Source organism: Mauremys mutica, chromosome 6, assembly GCF_020497125.1.
Source record: "Mauremys mutica isolate MM-2020 ecotype Southern chromosome 6, ASM2049712v1, whole genome shotgun sequence".
NCBI lineage: Eukaryota > Metazoa > Chordata > Testudines > Geoemydidae > Mauremys > Mauremys mutica.
The window spans coordinates 119782658-119802297 of NC_059077.1; the positions used below are offsets into that span (position 1 = coordinate 119782658).

Here is a 19640-nt window from a genome sequence, read left to right on the forward strand (position 1 = left end):
TACTTTTTTTCGAAGTGCTCCACCTAAATGAATCTTAAGCAGAACTATTCAGGAAACCAACACTCCCTTGCACGATGGATGAGATTCTAGCTCACATCGAAGAGAAAAACGAGTGTTCATCATGACAGTGTTGAGAAACGTCTTGTGAAAAGTGACAAAAGTCAGTAACAAGTGTTAATGGAAGGGATACGAATCCCCTAAACATTCTAGGTGGTAAGCAACAGCCCTTCATCCTCTGCAGTATTCTGCTTAGAGGGTTCTTCAGAGTTAACGATACAGGGTGTAGACATAAAACCCATTTACATTTAAATTCAAAGACTGTGTTTGGCTTTGAATCCATTTTGTGTGTGTGTGTGTGTGTGTGGTTTTAAAAATCAAGATAGTTTTCATGCAATTTCATCCAAATCCCCAGAATGCAGCTAACTCTAAATTTTCATGTGTGTCTAGGGTCATGTAATAAATAGATGCCATATTATTTTGTATGTCTGTTTGGAGATCTCAACCTGGATGCCCTTGTGGAATTGCCCCTGAAGTATTAATAATCTTTGACATAACATGAAAAATAATGGGTGGCCCTTTACCTCCAAATCAAATGTTATGTGACAGATTCATGGGAATAAGTGCAAAGACTGGGTAGACAATTCAAAATGTTGAATGGTGTCTGCAGTTTCCTAACTGGAGTGAAATCCTAGCAGCATTCAGTAATACTGAGAGATTTACAGATTTGGGCAAGAAAGAGACTAGTTTGAGAAACAGAACAGAAACCGGGGGCTGAAAGAAAATCTTAATACTTGGTGTCCTCAGATAACCGAAGGGCAGCTCCACTCCCACTGAAATCCGTGGGCGTCTTGCCATTGTCTTCATTGGTAGCGTGATTATTATTTTTAATTATTGGACCTTCGGGGTCAGGGCTTCATTGTGCTGGGTGCTCTACGAACACATAACCAAGAGACACTCCCTGCCCTAAAGAGATTACAACCTAACTAGGCCTCTCGCATGTTTTAATCCAGTTTTCACATTTCACTCTTTTGTTGCCTCCTCTACCACCCTAGTGTATTTCTCGTACCAATAATATCATGGAGCGATGCTGTTTACATGTCAAAAAGTTGTGCCATGATTTGGAAGCCACTCCATTTGGTGGAAATCTCATCCTTTCTCATGCATCTGCAGTTGTGGCTCAGAACCTCCCTTTGAAATGCATTCAAGCTTTTTGCATTGGTTTGTTTTATTGGGCAGAATCGTTTTTGGTACCTTACCGCCCCTTCCTGCTGTTCAGGACTTGCAATTGCATGTAAGGAAAACCCTACCTATGGTAATAAGTCGGGAATCTGCTCCAAAGACATGCGGCCCCAATTCTGCAGTCCGTTCCTATTCAGCTCAGCACTCTCTGGGACGCAAGCACAGGATTAAAGTTAAGCATATATGTAAACGCTCTGCTGTGTTGGGGCAGTAAGGTCTGACCCTGCACATCTTTGCTCATGTAAAGTAGTCCCACTGCAGTCCGTGGACTTCTCATGTAGTTAAGGACTACTGTTGTCACTGGGTTTGCTGGGTCTGTCTCTTTAAAAGCAGTTCATCTCTGAGAGCCCTGTGGGAAGACTACCCAGTCAGAGGATGATCGTCTGACATTCCACTGCATGGGACCTATAGTCCATAGCAGTCTCCGACCCCAGCTCCAGAACAGGAGCCATGGGGCTGGTGCACATACATAGGGTAATGTGAAAGTCCCCATTTCGTTTTAACTATTACATGCAGGATGTGTTTTTCTCTAGCCCTTGGCAAAGAACAATTCCCAAATTCTAAAATGGTAAAGCACAGAATTTACTAGTGAAAACCATCAACACAAGCAGAGCGCCACAGTGCAGACACAGGGCAGATATAATATACGTTCATGCACATTACATTCCTTCATGCGTATGTTTGTTCACAGGGCACATTAACATTAACACAGGGTAACATTTTCAAAAGCACCTAAGTGACTTAGGAGCATTTTCAAAAGTGACTCAGGGGCAATTTTGAAAGGTATTGCGACACCTAAAGATGCAAGCAGGGGTTGAAAATGGGTTCTGGGTTTATAAATCACATAGATGATTTTAAAATGTAACCCTCTATCCATTGACTTTGGATCCCCATCGGAAGCTGTTCAGTAAGAGCTCTTGCTTCTGCTTTGTGTCGTAAGTAGCGATAGACAATGGCTGCACAGCCCACATGTGGAATAAACGGAGGGGAGTCATGCCATATCCCCATTCCACCTGGCCTCCCTGCTTCAGGGGAGGGAGGGAGGGACGAAGGAGCCAGCCCAGTGCTGCTTGCAGTGAAGGCAGCGCTGCACCGGGGAGCTGGCTGGCACGCTAGGCAGACTAGCCTATGCAGTTTCTTACCCCGGGCTCATCACCATAGCACAGCTGAATGCCTTCTAGTACAACATGCTTCAAAAAACACCTGCCAGGTGTTTGTCACATTGATTAATGCCCGACCGGAAGATACTCAGATACTATGGTGATGGGCCCAGGAGAGGAACCTGGGTAGAAGAGAATTCAGAATTTGGGATAGCCTCAATTCATACACCCAATTCTTGATAATATTAATTAATATTAATCATAGGAGACTCCTCAGCAGGAGCAAATTCGTGACAATAAGGTTTAATTAATCATAATTATTAGCTTCACTCATGTAATCTGCAAGCTCACTGGCTGCTTTATTATCCGTTAGCCTGCCAGAAATAAAGATATTTACATGTAAGAAGGCCCTGAATTCTCTTGATTCCTTCTGACAGCTCAGAATCCTTGTGCAAAGTGTTATTTCCTCCCCTTCCCTCTCGTGCAGATGGATCTCACTTGAGGGGCTCAGTCCTGCTCTCATACTAAGGTCAGTGGCAAAGCTCTCACTGGCTTCAATAAGACAGGATCGGGCCCTGCTCCAAAAGTCCTGGCTTGTTGCTGGGGGAAAAGAATGCTGGCAGGCACTGGCCGGCTTGGCCCCACCTCCGGGAATGTAGTGATTAGAACTCAGCATCCGGGGCCGCTTCCTATTCTGCAGCTTTCAGGGCCTGATGGGAGAGGCAGGGAGGGAGTCAGTTCCTACGTTAGGGAGCACGTCTCACCAGCTATTTCTGCTCAGGAGAGAAATATGGGGAGGCCGTGTGATTAAGTGCCTAGTGTATGGGGCTGGGATTCAGGAGACCCAGACCTGGGATTCTATTCCTGGCTCTATCACTGGCCTGCTGGGAGATCTCAGGTGGGTCATTTCCCATTTCTGTGCCTCGGTTTCCCCTTCTGTAAAACAGGGATCATGATACTGACCTGCTTTGTAAAGAGCAGCAAGACCTTCTGATGAAAAACTCCTTATATAAAGAGTTAGGTGTTGTTACTATTGTGGTCACTACTGAATGGTTGTAAAATAATAGAAAAAGATCTAGTGGGAACAGATAAAAATTCTGCAGAAAACTGATTTTACATAAAAGGAGTCTGAATGATAAAGCCCTGATCTGAGAATAATTTTTAAGCTTCTTCCTTTTGCTATACACACAAATGCAACCCCCCACTATAACTTTACACCGTTGGTCCATGAATGAAGTTTTGGCATTCTTGGGTGAACATATCAATGTGCAAAAACTGATGTAGAGCAAGGCATAAACTGGGAATCTAGCTTGTTAAATAGCCCCGGAAGAAAGAATCACCACAGCATGCTGTCAAAATAGTACAGAAAACATACAGACCTACTATGAGAAGCATGTCAATGAACTATGTATTCTGTACAGTTAGTCTTTGGGCCTGATTTTCCTTCCACTGAAGTTCATGGCAAAATGTCCATCTATGTCCTGGGCAGACGTCTCACACCCTGTGTCTTTCCCGTTAATACATTGTCACTGTCGTTTTTGCCAGCGCATTCCTGTTGCCTTTCTTGCTAACTGCCCCCTTTCCAAAAAGCCACCACACACCCTTTCGTTTATGTCTCTCTGTCTTTCTACACCCCATGCACAACTGCAACAGATGCTGCTCTCTGGGAACACTGGTGTAAATTGGGAGTGAGCCCTTTGAAATTCATAGCGTGACTCCAGATTTACACCGGTGTAAATGAGACCAGAAGATGGTCTGAGGGTCCAGTTATGACAAGGTAATTATTGAGTTTTGATGTCTTGCATTTGGTCCAAGATTTGTTGCTTTCAGTGTTCCATTTGATTTGGGGTAAAAACTTCAAAAACGCCTCAGAGACTTAGGAGTGTAAGTCCCATTTTCAAAAGTGAAAAAGATTTTTAAAGGCATTTAAACACCCAAAGATAGGTGATAGGTGCCTACTGGGCTTTTCAAATATGTTGGTGCCTAACTCTTATTGAAATCAACGGGAGTTCGGCGCCTGGGCACTTTTGAAAATCCAGCTAGGCATCTACCTGTATTTTCAGGCACCTGAAAACCTTAGGTGCTTAAGAGCCTAAATTTCAATGGAACATGGGCTCCTAATTCACCTGGGCCCAGATCTTCAGCTGTATTTACATGCTTTACTCCCATTGATTTCGAAGAGGTTCCTAAATGCCTTTAAGGATCTGGGTCTTCAGCACTTTTGAAAATTTGGCCCTAGATCTGCCCAGCTGTCTGACTTTCACTGTGCTTCAATGGAATAATACAGGAAAAGATGTTTCCTTTACCATCTAAGTGTCCTGAATGGACAAAATACCTTCTGATGTTCTCCAGGCACTGCTATTATTTACCTGCAGTTTCTACAGTGTGCATGCATCATAGTAAGGAGCCATTTGTTTCTTTTCAACTACATGCAGGATCATACGGACTAAGGTACAGCAACCACCCAACCAGCAGGTCCCAGCCTCTAGTCACAGCATAGGTGAGTCGAACTTTTTTTATATTAACAAAATAGTATAATGGAATACAAATATTCTAAAGAACTTTTAATCATTCTTATGGACAGATAATTCTGCATAAAACACTTCAGCACACGTACTAATGCACCTTCTTTGTCATTTGGCAAGGGCTGAACATGGTAAATGAATTTTATAAATACTGCTAAAAGGTTTTGAATTTTACTGATTATTATGATAAATAGCTTTCACCGTGAGACAGAAAATTGAAATCTAAACCAACCCCCCCCACACTAATGGGGATCTATAGAATGTCAGATAATTAAAGTAATAAATCAAGAAAGGGATACTTATTCATAACATTTTCTGCATCATTAGTCAGTAAGTAGTTCTGAATGTGTTTTTTTCTTCTATCAACCATCCCTTCTATAATTCTTTGTGCATTTGCAGTCTTGGGTGAAGAGGTACCAAAACTTTCCAAACTTTCTTCTCCTGTTCTTCCCTTCTCTTTCCTAATGCAGATGTTCAGGACGGAGCAACGTGCTCCAGCCAGGTTCCGATGCTGCTTATGTCAGGAGACAGCAACCCCGATTAACACATTTTTGTGGTTAATGGAGTTGGTGGCCTCAGCCCAACTTTCTTGTTCGTGGAGATTTTCGATCACTCTAAACATTGTCTTAGGCAACTGCATGTATGTCGCATATGCTCCCTTTGTAGGCATGTTCACTCAAATCAGAAGGTGGAGCATTCCTCATTTGAAATGGCCATTTCCCACTGCATTCATGCCTCCTTATGTGCAGAATGCAATGAAGGCAGCGAGCGGCGGACATTATTTACTTCAGTTGAACCAAGATTTGTCTTTTATAGCTAGTCCCTAGGAGGTTAAACTTGGGTTTGCTTTCTAAGTAGCAAGGCGTTCCATGGAGGGTTGCTAAAGGAAAGGGACGGGAAAATGGCCTTGGGGTGACGGTACAAGACGTAGGCAATCTGGGTTCTATTACCATCCATGCTACAAAATGGGACTTCCATTAAGCACCTTGCTTGTGGGTCTGGTAGCTCATTCTGCAAGTAGCCCCGGTGGGATAAGGTATTGCTCAATGTGAGGAAAGGCAGCAGAATCTCTGCTTTAGTGTCCTCATCTGTAAAATGGGGATAATGCTCACTTCTCAGGTGTGCTGTGAAGTTAAACTGAGAAATATCTGGGAGGTGCTTTTTGCGAGACTCAGTTGGAAAGTGCCTGGGCGTACTGCTATATCCAGACATTTGGAATCGTTTTATCAAGACAGTGACTCTAAGAGCCTCCGATGAAGAAAAGCAGCAGCTAGCATGAATGATAGTTTAAGGCTCGATTGTGTTACCAGTGAGCTCAGGAGCAAAACTCCTGATGGCTTCAGAGGAGCCTTTGTTTATACGGGGCAAATCCTGACTCTGCTTTGCTCTGCATAGATGGAGGCTCGGTGGTTCAGCTGGATGCTGTGGCCGCCGAGCACAAACAGAGTGCTGACTCTCCCTGCTGGCACTGTGGGATGGCAGTGTGACAGCCCATCCCCTCCTGCATCCACCCCACTGCCCTGGGTGTGTGTATGCTCATGCTTCCCTGGCCACAGGGAGGGAAGGAGAGTCAGCTGTGGAGAACCTTAAAGAGGCCAGTTGGGCACAGCAACAACGCTGGCTGGCACCTCCAAATTTACATTGACCACTCCCTGTAGGACAGGTCAGTACCCCACCTGCCCTACCGGGGACATTCTGCCAAAGGGAAGCAGCTTTAATTCATGTCCTGGACAGCTCCTGGGGGCTTTAGCTCCAGCCTCTCCCCAGCTGGGCCTGCTCACCTTGTCTGCTGTGCTCGAAGGCTCCTGGCAGGGGAGAGGGGTAACTCAGTGGTTTGAGCATTGGTCTGCTAAACCCAGGGCTGTGAGTTCTAACCTTGAGGGGGCCATTTGGGGATTGGTCCTGCTTTGAGCAGGGGGTTGGACTAGATGATCTCCTGAGGTCCCTTCCAACTCTATGATTCTATGCTTGCGGGCAGGTAGATTGTTACCTCCTGGCTCTAGCACTGGCTGCCTGGGTTCTGCCTGTTTGTGCTGACAGAATCCAGGCAGAGAATCATGCACGTTGACTCATTCTTACCACACGCCAGGGTGGTGTATGAGGATGGATGGGGAAACTACAGGAAGGAGGGTAAGTGCTATGCCCATGGTTACAGAGGGAGTCAGTGCTGGGATTCAAACTCTTGGCTTGGGCACTATTTCCATCTGCGTCCTTGGTCAAATCACTTAACCATCTTGCCTCAGTTTCCCTACTGGGGATGTTATTATTTAATTACTTGCTTCCCAGGAATTGTGTTGAAGGTTAATCAGTTTGTGCTCGCAAAGCATGTTGAAGATGTAAAGTGCAATTTATAAGTGCTAAGCATTATTATAATTACGGTTATCCTATCCATTCAAAGCCATTCCACCTCTTTAAAGCTGTAAACTGATAACCAGACATTTAGACAACGTCTTCTGATCTTGGTAATCCTTCTTCGAAAGGTTCCCGTAGCTGGGCCCTCACCACATACGTTCCTCCTATTTAGTATTCTGTGTAATGCTGGCGAATGACTCCTCTTCCCCTGTTGCAGCCGCTGCCGTCAGGATGAAGGGTTTAATACAAAAGGCTCACTGAAGCACTCCGACGGTTAGGTTACCCACCCTGTGGTTCCCCCACTAATAATACATCAGCAGGCTTGGATTGTGGCTTCAGGTTAACTCCATATCATACTAGATTCTTAATTAGTGGCTCCATATGTAATGCTACATTTATTGTATAGAGAACGAGCCAATTTAAAAAAAGATAAACAGTAGATAAAGCACAACCTGAGCGTTGACATTTGTGAGGTGCATATATAAGGTGTTTGATGGGTGTGGCAGTGAGATGGCTTTTCAATGGCCCTCAATGGTCCCTAAGACAAGCACAGTAGGGATAGCTCAGTGTTTTGAGCACTGAGCTGTTAAATCCAGCGCTGTGAGTTCAATTCTCAAGGGGGCCACTTAGGGGTCTGACGCAAAATCAGTACTTGGCCCTGCTAGTGAAGGCAGGGGGCTGGACTCAATGACCTTTCAGGGTCCCTTCCAGTTCTATGAGATAGGTATATCTCCATATGTTATTATAGTTGTTGTTGTTGTTATTAATTGGAGCCTTAGGAATCCTAGTCAGGGACTGTTGTGCTAGGTGCTGTACAAATACAGAGCGAAGAATGGTCCCTGCCCCAAAGAAGTTACACTGGAAGAATAAGACGAGAACAGATGGAGACAGACAGACAAGGGAGTGTAGGGAACCAATGACACATCACTGTGTCAGCAGGAAAGGCAGAGTGCTCAGCTCTCCCATGGCACCACTGCCAGATCCAACTATTTTATCACAACTCTCACAATCTTTTGGTCTTTTTTGTAACGTCTGAGTTGCTGGAATCAGATTATAGCCTGAGAATCGCAGCTTTCATTAACAAAAGGAGAAAGCTTCTAGGCCACATGGTGGGAGAGAAAAGGCTGAGACCTGACCCCCTCAACACTCCGACACCCAGGGGCAAATAAAAAGGACCTCACATCTTTTTGATTATTTTGTAAATCTAATGATTTTGGGGGCCTGACTCCTGATTTCTGAACACTTGGGTTTGGCAGCACGGTCTGCTGCCAGCCAGTGGTTTTAATGAACAGTGGATGCCAGGAACCAGAACCACCGTGGTACCGATAGAAGGGAAGCAACCTGAGTGGAGCACGGCCCTGAGGGTTACTTTAGGGCCCAAAGCTGCTTTCCTTGCTGGAGCAGGGCTCACTTGGTGGCCACGGCTCAATAGTCTTCAGAGTCCTGGGGGCCTTGTAGGCAATCTGAGGGCCTAGTGGCCAAATTATAGTCTGTCCTTCTCTGGGTTACCCCCGGTTGGGCTAGGGGCAGAGGGAAGGGTTGGGAGACCCAGGCCCTCCCTCTTCACTGGGTCCAGAGCAAGAGGGAAGGCTGTGTTTCCATCCCCTCTAGCTGATACCCCGGACCAGCCTCCCCTGGGCCACTTCCTGCCTCCCAGGGCACTCTTCCTTTTGGGGCGTTGTCCAGAGCAACACAAGGTTCTGTTACCACGACAACCAAATACACAACAGACGTGATCACAGCCCTCTGCCTCCCTCCTCGAGGAGGCTGTTCAAGGAGTCGTTGTGATTCAGAGAGTCACTTGGGGCTGCCCAGTTCCCTTCCAGTGTCCAGTGATTTCCCCCTTGGAGAAAAAGGGTCAGAGCCCTGGCTTCCCCATCAGGCCTTGTCCCCAGTCCAGGTCCTTCCCTTGTGGATTCCTCTGTCCCAGAAGGTCCTAACAGGCTCCCTTCCTGCAGACAGCTTCTCCTTCCCTCTCCCCTGCTTGATTGCCAGACTCACATTTTAATCAGGTCCTCCGTTTGGAGCATGCTCCACAGCTGATGTGGGGTGGGGCCTTCTTGGCCCAGCACTGCTCCATCACCGCTTTCATCTCAGTGGGGGGGGTCTGCAAACCCCATCGCATGTGCACACACAAAGCCCCTACTGCAGGCAATTGTGTATTTGCCACAAGCTATGCTCCATCAGCCCCTTTTCAAAACTCACATGTCAGAGGAAACACAACAAAACAGGCATGACCATTCAGCTTCTTAGCTGGGGCACTGCAGAGTCACATGAAATTGTTGTGGCTGAGGGTGTGGAAAGTGGTCCCAAGATGACTGGGATGGCAAGAGTTGTGGGCATGCTTTGGCTTTCATGTTTGTCTGCACGCTGACTGCTCTGCTTTTAATTACAGCCTCCACGGGGTCCGTGACCCAAGTCTCGACAGTGAGCACTGACTCCGCAGGCTCCTCCTACTCCATTAGTGGAATTCTGGGAATTACATCCCCCAGTGCTGAAAGCAACAAACGCAAACGCGATGAAGGTAAACGGGCCTATTTTCTCTTTGGTCGGTAGCACGTACTGAAAAAGGGGCGGGCGGCGTTAGAAAGATGCTCTATCTGCTATTGTCCTCAATATTCACTTTCTTAGAACTCACCATATCTAGTTGTGTCTGACATGGGTCCATGTAACCTGCTTTTGTGACTTAATCTGTTAATGTGGGAACTGTTTCTACCGGAGTGCTACTGCCTGGCCAGCTGGGCTGAGATGGGTACTGAGACAACAGTGATGCTAAGGAGACATTGCCTCTGTGTGCAAGGTTTTCATGCTGGTGTGACTCCAATTTCAATGGAGTTTCTTCCAATTTCTACAGGTCTACGTGAAATCACAATCAGGCCCAGATAGTCTGCCCCTGCTTTACTTGAAGTATATGGCAGCTAGAATGGAAGCAGGATTGGTCCTATGGTCGGGTGCCAGTATTCATATATGATAAAGCACTTGGGATGCATTGCATGTTATCGATGACTTAAGAACAAAACTGAATTAAACTAAGAAAGCTTCCCACCCATGAGTGCCAATGGCAAGATACATTATTACGATGGCACAACACTGCACCTTGTTAAAAAATAAAATACAAACCAGGTGGGTTAGACTCGTCTGAGATCTGGATGGTTTATAGGAACAGTTTCCTTTCTCCAGCACTTCCCCAGCTCCCATTGACATCAGTGGGATTTTTGACAGGGAAGGTTGCACTGAAGACGGCTTGATTTTGCTTTGTACGGAGCATTTCCTGTAGGTTTTGCGTTCTTCTTAAGGTTCATAGTTAAATGTCACTTTGCAACCTGGATGTTGCTTTGATGAACACGCTGCATTACCTTTAAAAATAAGGATAATTTAGGACAAAGGATGGGATATTCTGAGTTTGAATTTTTTAAAGATGCCTTAAATTATAACCGGCTCTTTCCTTAGAATCATAGAATATCAGGGTTGGAAGGGACCTCAGGAGGTCATCTAATCCAACCCCCCGCTCAAAGCAGGACCAACCCCAACTAAATCATCCTTGAAGGGATGTTAAGGATGTTTCTTATTATCTAACCACAGGAGTTCCAGAGGTTAGGAAATATCATCGGGAGAACATGGCAGCCACACCCACCTATTCTAATCAAAGGAGTGGGACAATTTTAACCCCGGGGCAAGTTTAGGGCCTGATCCTGTAGACATTGTTGTATGGGAGTGACTTCACACGTGTGTAAATTGCTCGCAGGTGACAATGGTTGGAGGATTGAGGCCTCAGTTTGTTTTCTTTCTGCCCATTTGTTGCCACCCCGGCTGCTTAAACTACTACAGTCGTTGCTTTTGTGCAACGGTGGTCACAAAGCGCAGACACTGCAGCTCTCGACGAGGAGTCTGTTCTGCCAGCCATGTGCCTGCCCTGTTCATGGGATTTGCACACACACCTCAAGGGGAGAAATGACCCCGGAGTCTATGTAAACTCTGGGGCAGGAAGGGAAAAAGCAGTGTTTTCTTGGTGGCCTTGAGCCTCCCGAACAGCCTGACAGGACATTTAAGCCAGTTATTCTCCTGTTCAATTCATTCCACTCTTTGTATGTACACACAGAAAACGAGCCTGACTTTTAAACAGCCCGGAGTGCCTGTCCAAGTCGAAACAACGAGTGCGTGTGGCCGTTCCCAGGGCTGCACAAAGCAGTCAGGTGCAGAGGGCCGTTTAAATCCTGGGACCATGGAAGTCAATTGCAAAACTCCCATTGACCTCTGTGGGGCCTAGATTTCACTCAGACTGTGGCTGGCTGCATGGATGCAAAGACTCGGTTTGTACATGCAGTTGCAGTAGGTGTGCACATCAATTAGATGTGCAGTTGCACATTTGACTTTTTGAAAATCAGGTCATAACTATACAAATAAATGTTGGCATTATAGTAGGAGCAGTAGCAAAATCTGTAGTTAATTAAAGATGCATAACCATCTACCATGGTGATAAGAGCAGTATGGGAACCGGGACAGAAAATATAGAATCTCCATCCTACAGCCCTGTTTCCAGTCACTTGTAACTTTCCAAAACATTCTCCTTTGGGGCCGCCGTTTTACAGGGTTGATCTGTGCTGAAAGGTGATTTTTTAAAAACTTTGCGCTAACCTTTTCTGCAATGCATTAAGGGAAAAGCTGCATAGCCCCGAGGGTTTTGGAGAGAGGCAATCTCAATGTTGCAAACTCTTACAGAGATATCACAATAGTTTCTTAAATTTCTCCTAAAGCCCCAACTCCCGGCGCCACAGGAGAATCTCAGATTTCATTTATAAGAAGTAAACCCTCATCGCGGCAGAGAAAAGATTGAGAATGTGACTGTGAAAGGCTCAAACCCAGAAGGCTACCCATCCCCGGTACGCCAATCTGCAATAGCAGTACTGCTATCTTCAGCTGCACACTGAAGCCGCACAGCTAACGGACTCCCTCCTGCAGACTCGTTAAGTCGGGTAGACAGGGTGCTTTGGCAAGTGTCTAGTTAAATGGTTCCACTTTATGGAATTTCTTTTTTCTGTCTTAATCCCCCCTTCCTCCCAGTAAATTCCATTAACACCCTTCTCCCCGCACTAAGCGATTGTCACCTGTGCACAGTTAAGCACTCAAAATGCACTCTGAGTAGTACAAAAAAGCCCTGCTTTTGTATTGGAGACTCTAGGGTAATGGAATCATATTATATTGTATTATTTCAGGAAGAGGAAAATGTGATGGTTTAGTGATGGACTGTATCGTAATATATATGCACAAGGGGGCAGAGTTAACTTTGCCATTTACTGACTTTTGGGAGCTCAGCGCTACATGGTTAACGTTCTCGTGACTTAGTTTTTTGACCTATGTCTCTCTCAGTATTGAGGGAGGGGTCTGTCTGTATATAGATCTCTGATAAGTAGAGCCACTGACTAGGTAACCATTGTAAATTGATCTAGGCTTCTGTCTGAGTGGGACAGTGAAATGCAATGGGTTCGCTCTTCAGCTCTGCAAGCTGTATCCAGCACTCAGTAGGATTCATTGCCTTTTTTGTTCCTCTCGGTCTGGACATTTTTTTTAGCAGCTGTCACCAGTCTTTAACCCAGTGGGTTGCTAGCCTAATAGCAACAGGGGCAAACCAAATCAGACAATCTTTATTGGCTTATACAGCTGAAGGTGCCATTCCCCCTCCCGCATTGTAAAGTAGACTTGGAGCAGATGTGCCTTGGTATGGGATCGGTTGCTTTCACTTATAGTTAAAGGACATACTACTGGGACTGACACAAGGAGCAGACTACACAGCAGCTAGACACCGGCTTACTAAAGAGAGATGCGATCGGCTTTCGACGTTTAACAAGGCAGACGCCGTTGGGCACGGTTCCTGTTTTGTTTTCAGATTCCCCTCTCTACCTTCGGTTGCTTCATTCGGATTTTCCCTGCATGTAGTGGGAAGCCCGAGTGATGCATGTTGAGCAGATGGGTGGGAGGATGGAGAATGATCTAATTTTATCGTCTTCTAATGAATTCCATTTAGCTGAAAGAAGGCCATAGAGGGGAGCAGGCAGTGAGCGTGGGACCCACAAGTAGGTTAGGTTACATTTTGAAGACAGGTTTTTACAAATATCCCTATTCAAAGAAATTGTTTTATTCCATTAAAAGTCGCCTGCATTTTCAGAAATGACTAGGGGTTTGTGGTGGCTCAGTTCCTGAGTGTCCAGCCTAAGCCTTCGTAAAGGGTCCTGGAATTCAGAATGTGCCGAGCGGCTGCCCTCTGAAAAGCAGCATCTCAAATGGGACCCTTCCCCCCAAAATGGAGGCTCCCAAGATCACTACTTGGTTTTTAAATGAAGAAACTCTTCTGTTTGGATTTAAACTTTCCCTGGTGATGTTTGTCACCAGGGGTGAACATAGATCAGATGAGGAGGGGGAGTTCTCCAGTTCTGGCTGCTGTTCTCATGTTCACTTGTTCTTTTGGTGGTGCCGTGTTACGTTGTCTTGTGATGACAGGACAAAGCTACAGGAGAGACTAGGGGAAAAAGACATAATGTATGCGAAAGGAGGTTGTGTCCCCAAGCAGACTTACATCCAACCAAGGAAATGAATGTGTGTAGTGTGTATGCAATGTGTGTGTGTGTGTGTACAGTTGTCCTCTGTTTGTGTTTGTGCAGGGCACAGACATACTGTATGCATTACGTGTGTTTATGCAATGGGTGTGCATTTGTGCAGCGTGCATGTGTACTGTTTGCTGTGTGTTTGTGCAGCATGCCTGCACACAGTGTTTAGCGTGTGTGTTTGCACACCACATGCAGTGTTTGTGCAATGTGCACTGTACACAATGCACGTGTAGGGTGCCTGTAAGTGGTGTTCAGCGTGTGTTTGTGCAGTGTGTATGCGTGCAGCGTGTGTATGCATGCAGTGTGGGTGTGTAACGTGTTTGTGCGGTGATTGTGTGTGTGTATAGCTCAACAGGGTCACGTCCCTGGAGGGCCCCACAAGCCCATTTCTATAAGTGATGGGGTTTTGTAACAAAACTCCAAATGGGTGCTGGCGCTCTGCCTCGGCAGTCACTGAACTCACCTGGCAGTTACTGCACATGAGAAGAGGTTTAAATACGTGTTTTTAACAGAGAGATTTGATGCAACCTCTCTCTCTCTCCTCCAGGATTTCTCTGTCCGTCTCCCCTGGCCAGCAGGAGGGGCAGGCTCCCTACAGAGGCGGCAAAGGGGGCTCCCAGCTGGGACGCCTCTTCGTCTCCCATCAGGTGGTGCTGTTGCTACCCCTCCTGGCAGTGTGGCTGGGAGTCCCAGAAACCCCTCAGCCAGGCACTAGCTCCTCTTGCTGCTGCCACTGCAGAGTCTGCTGTTTGGTGGGGTCTCAGCTCGCAGGCCAGGCTCCAGGGACGCTCCGGGGAGGGGGAGCTTTTCTTTTCTTTAACCCTGGCTTGTCACCGGCTCTCTGCACCACTGGGCTAGTGCATGAGACCTGCAAGTGAAAACGGCTATGCACCATGGCCTGTTCCCATTGGCCGAGCTGAGCGCTGTGCGCAGAGCAAACAAACCTACCTGGATGGAAGCACCCGTGATTTTGAAAACCGTTTCAGGACACACACTCCCAGGACACACACTCACACACACAAACCAATCAAAGGCCAAGTGCAACGAGAGCAGAACTGCATCAAGGCCCTGTAATGGGTAGGGCCGGGTTTCCCTCGTTCCGGGCGCATGGATCATGTCCTCCCGGCAGGACCACGGCCACCAGCTGCTGTAACGTCCAGGCAGAGCGGTGGGCATGTCTCCACCGCAGTTAGCACGTGGTGAGCAGGAGGCAGCCTGGCCGCAGGCAGGAGTGCGCAGTGCTGGGGAGGGGAACGGGCTGGGGGATGGAAATCTGCATTCCACAAAGTGCTTCCATCACAGTGTGTCATTGCTGAGCGCAGGGCTAAGGGCCGATGCTATTTGAACTCTTCTTTCCCAGGTTATCAGAAGGGATCACCCCACATTTTTAGCCACTCATCCAGCTCCCCTGGCTTTTACCTAGGTCACCTCCTAAGAAGAGCTCCACTGATTTCAGCCAGGAGCATATTGTCCATAGCTCCCTCAACAGCTGGGGGTCTGGCCTACAGTTCTTCAGTGTACTTACCCATCCAGTGGGGTCTCACCCCTGGCCGCACACTGCTTTGTCTGTCTGCCACTGGGAGAAAAATCTGCTGCTTTATTTATCTTCTGCTTCTCTTTTGCTGCCTATGCGCCAGGCAGCCCACTTGGAACATTCTCCCACTCACTGACCCAGATGATAACAATAATTATGATTTTCTTGGGCCAGCCCCCTCCCCGCTGTAAATTAGTGCAGCCCCAGTGACTAGGGCTCTGTTGATGTCCACCAGCTGTGGATCTAGCCCATCAATATTTCACCAGTGCCAGAAGTCGTCATGACACTGTAGAGAAGATGTAGCTCCTGCCCTGAAGGATGAAAATCTTACAAAGTACAGCCCTTACTCGCTCTGAGGAGCATTTACTCCCACGAGCAGTGCCACTCTTCGATGGCGCTGCTCCAGGGCAATGGGCAAACAAACGAACCATGGGAAAAGCGGGACCCAAAGGAGAGAGGGACCGGCCTGGGTGAGGACAGATAACGCTGTTCAGAAGCCGGGTGTCCTGGTAAGGCCAGGTGCTCTGGTGGAATGCTAGCACTGTGTCACGGGGGCGGCGATGTTGAATGTGCAGCGTGTGAGTGTCTCTCCTTCCCTCTCTGCTCTTTACTGTTATTTTTCCTTTGGGAATGAGATAGTGCAAGAGAAGGCGAGCTGGTGGGAAAGGAGAGGAGGCCGGTGGCTGGGAGCTAGCTGAAGGAGGAGGGGTTGGGAGGGGAAGAACAAGGATCTGAGGGGTGCTGGAGGAGGGAGACAGCTCCAGCACGTGGGGGGCGGGGAGGCTTGAAGAGTGGCTGAGTGGAGAAAGCCAGAATGGGAAGAGCCAGAGGCGAGGGCTGAGACATGCAGGAGCAGGGCCGTTCCGTGCATGAGGAGCTCTATCGATGGGAGGTGGAGGGAGCCAGTTGGTGGGGGAAGGAAGGCTGTCGAGGCCACAGCCTGATTCTCTTGTCCTGGTATTTCGGGCAACTGCTTCCCAAGCTTTATAAACACGAAACATGTCTCCTTTTGGTTTCCCTGGCGACTGAGGAGGCTTCTTTGAGGTCAAGAGACTAGAAATCTTCTTCTCCCTTCTGCACATGGACCAAAGGAAGGAGGGGAGCTGCTCTGAGTAGGTTCCTCTTTCCCTTCTCACATGTGCCCAGGGAAGGTGGTGCCTACCCGGGTTTCCTAGGGTCATTTGAAATTAGATCACATTTATATTCCGGGATCCAAATACCAATCAGACATTAGGGCGCTCCCTAAGGAATATCACCTGACAACGGTTTACTGGCCATGTGTAATACAGATTGCAGCTGGGGCAAACCCGCTTCTTGTCCTCACCACTGAGGTGAGAAAAGCCACTGCACCACATGGCTGGTTCTTCAGCAGCAGGGCCGGTGCAAGGAAGTTTCGTGCCCTAGGCCCTCGCCCCCCGTGGCAGCTAACCGAGCCCGCCACCCGGGGATCCCGCCACCCCCCCACCCGGGGAGCCCCCCCCCGCAGCAGCTACCCGCCCTCTGCACCTAACCCCGCCCGGGGAGACCCCCCCGCCCCGCGGCAGCTAACCCCGCCCAGGGAGCCTGCCTCCACGGCAGCTAACCCCGCCTGGGGAGCCCGCCCCAGCTCTCCTCCACTCCGCCTCCTCGCCTGAGGGGGCTTTTAGGCGTCCCCAACCCCTAGGTGCCCTAGGCGGCCGCCTAGTTTGCCTACATGGTTGCACCGGCCCTTTTCAGCAGGGTTTTCCTTCTAGACTTGCTCAGGTCGATTTCATGGAGAAAATAAGGGTTTGGTCTTTGAGAGACTTGTAGGTTCTAGTCAAGTTGGAAAAAACTCATTTAAGACCTTGTCATATTGCTGGCAATTAATGTTAATTGTTGGAAAGGATTTTGTGATGGAAAACACACGCAGGCTGTTCCGGTCAGCAAAATGGTGCAGTCTAGCTCAGAAGCCAAAGACTATGGACCAGATCTTGAGCTGGTGTAAATCGGCATAGCTCTGTTTCTACCAGGACCAGATATTACATGCTCTGGGCTAAAGCTATCCTCATAGGTGGACACCTGATATTCAGCATTTCCGTGCATAGGTATCTGTTGAAATAATTCACTGAGGAACGTAGCCTGTGAGGACATAAATGGTGAGGGAAGCTGTCAGAAGACTGGGTGGGAAAATGCAGAAGGTTATGGAGAGAAAAAATCATTCGCTGACGGAAATTTTAACATGTTATATTAGAGGTGTGCTCAATTAAAGTGCCTGACAAAACTCAGTGACAGCACTAGTATGCTGGGTTCAGAAGGGGTCAAGTGGGGTTTAGGTTTACCAGAGAGTGAGTCAAGATTTGTTCATCATATGTGAGCAATGTTGTATAGCTTGCAAATTATTAATTTTTATATATATATATATATATACTCACACACACAAACCTAAAAACCAAAGACATATGGCAAAAAAGGAATGGGAAAAATAGACATAGAAATGAAACTGTTTGGAATCTACATGTAACCAGCGATGTGAGAGTAAAGAAGAACATGAGAAACAATGGATGTTTGGAATCTTCTTATACAGTTAGCAAATCCTTAGTCACATGTGTATTCTTTACTCATGAAAATATTTCTGTTGATTTTAATGAGATGAAGATTTTGAGGGTCTGGGGGCACTGATTTAAATTCCTCCCTCATTCAAATAGTTCTTTGAGTTCAGTAATTCTTTCCAAATGTCTCAAAATACTATGAGATGATTGTTCAATCAATGTATCCATTCCCCAAAAGCAACTATATCTACACCCATACATTGAGAACAGCCTTTAATATGATTCGATTTGGACTTTACTATCTACATCACAATAATGACTCCATGCATGGTATTTCTAATGCAATCCACTGCTTGCTGGAATTATTTCAGAGAAACCATGCAAGCTAAAATGCTGGAACAAGTTATTACACTTCCTGCTGTTGCCTTTATGGGCTTGATTTTCCACTCGGTTACACCATTTTTACATTGGTGTAACTCCGGCGGACTCTAGGGAATTACACTGATATAGGGTTGCTGTTAAAAGGCGGAAAGTATTTAAAGTATTAGTAGCACTTGGGCCAGATTCACCAGTGTGCTCTGGCTGCTGTGAGCCGTTCCAATGAGGCAAAATAGTCATTAAACCAGGCCTAACTGGCCACTTAGCGGTGTTCATAGTTACCCAGTGTCACTGGAGCTGTGGCAAGCAGCTAGTGCACCCCAGTGAATCCCTGCTCTGCCCTGTCAAGGAGTGCTAGGCACAGGACAGACCTGTTATCCAGGTTGGATGCTTGTCATCTCCAACACCAGTCAACGTCAGCAGTCTAGTCTCGATTCCCTAGCTGAACTGTGAAGCACTTGTAGGATTTTATCCTGCTGCTTTCAGATGGAATTAACATTTAAAGTCTCTCCCAGCTACATTACAGATCGGTTGAGGCGCTGTATAGGCACATTCCAGGAGTTGCATTGTATGCACTGTGGGGTTGCATTAGAGAGTGATAGATTTGAGGGCCAGGAGGGACCATTGTGATTGTCAAGTTTCACCTTGTGCACAACACAGGCCGTAGAATTAAAGTATGAACTTCTGCCACTTGAGCTAAAGGACAAAGTCCAACTATCTCCTTCCTTCTGAAATTAGCTGTGTTTCCTTAAGTTTGGACAAATGACATTAAATGATTTATTTGTACAAATCTGTGTGAAATAGATCAGCCTCTTTCCATGGCTGCCAATCATTAGATTATATTTTCCCAGTGTTTTCCAAGAGGATTTATCCCATAGCTGGTGCCTATCATTCAATCAGTGGAATATGATTGTTGTCTTTGTTGTATAGCAGCTTCAGTTTGTGTGTGGATGTTCATTGTCATTAAGTTCTTTGTTATCAAGTTCTCTCCAGTTGTTGTTGTTGTTTTTTGTTCTGAAGTCCATTTATAAGAGTGATGGTTGGTAGATGTACATTTAAAAATTTCACATTTTTGGTTTTTCCCCTTTCTCCCAGACAGTAGAATGAATGAAATCCAGGGATTATTTTCTGTTGCTCATTTTTAATTTTAATTTTAACTTTTTTGTTTTCATTTTTCCACTCTGTAACCTTCCAAAACTTCCTCCTCTTTGGAAGAGCTGGAGAGCGGCCAGAGGAAAAATGAAACGCTGCTCCTCTAACTTTGCCAAAGCATGAGAAGTTTTGAAACATGTCAGAGGAGCAAATGGAAGAAATAAAGAGTGGGGGGAAAAATCCAATTTATAGGGGAATCACCTGATTCTTCTCCTGCCCTTGGAGAGCAAGCTATCCTGTTACACAGC

The 19640-nt window shown here is 46.7% G+C and overlaps 1 protein-coding gene across 2 annotated transcripts in view; it reads left to right on the forward strand.

Moving 5' to 3' along the window:
* The window catches only part of PAX5 (paired box 5), a 216960-nt gene that overhangs the window by 13794 nt on the left and 183526 nt on the right, over positions 1–19640 (forward strand). For both annotated transcript variants that reach the window (XM_045021445.1, XM_045021446.1), the window contains exons 4-5: positions 4775–4839; positions 9612–9740. In XM_045021445.1, the coding sequence (XP_044877380.1) occupies positions 4775–4839; positions 9612–9740 (194 nt within the window). The remainder of the gene's footprint in view (positions 1–4774; positions 4840–9611; positions 9741–19640) is intronic.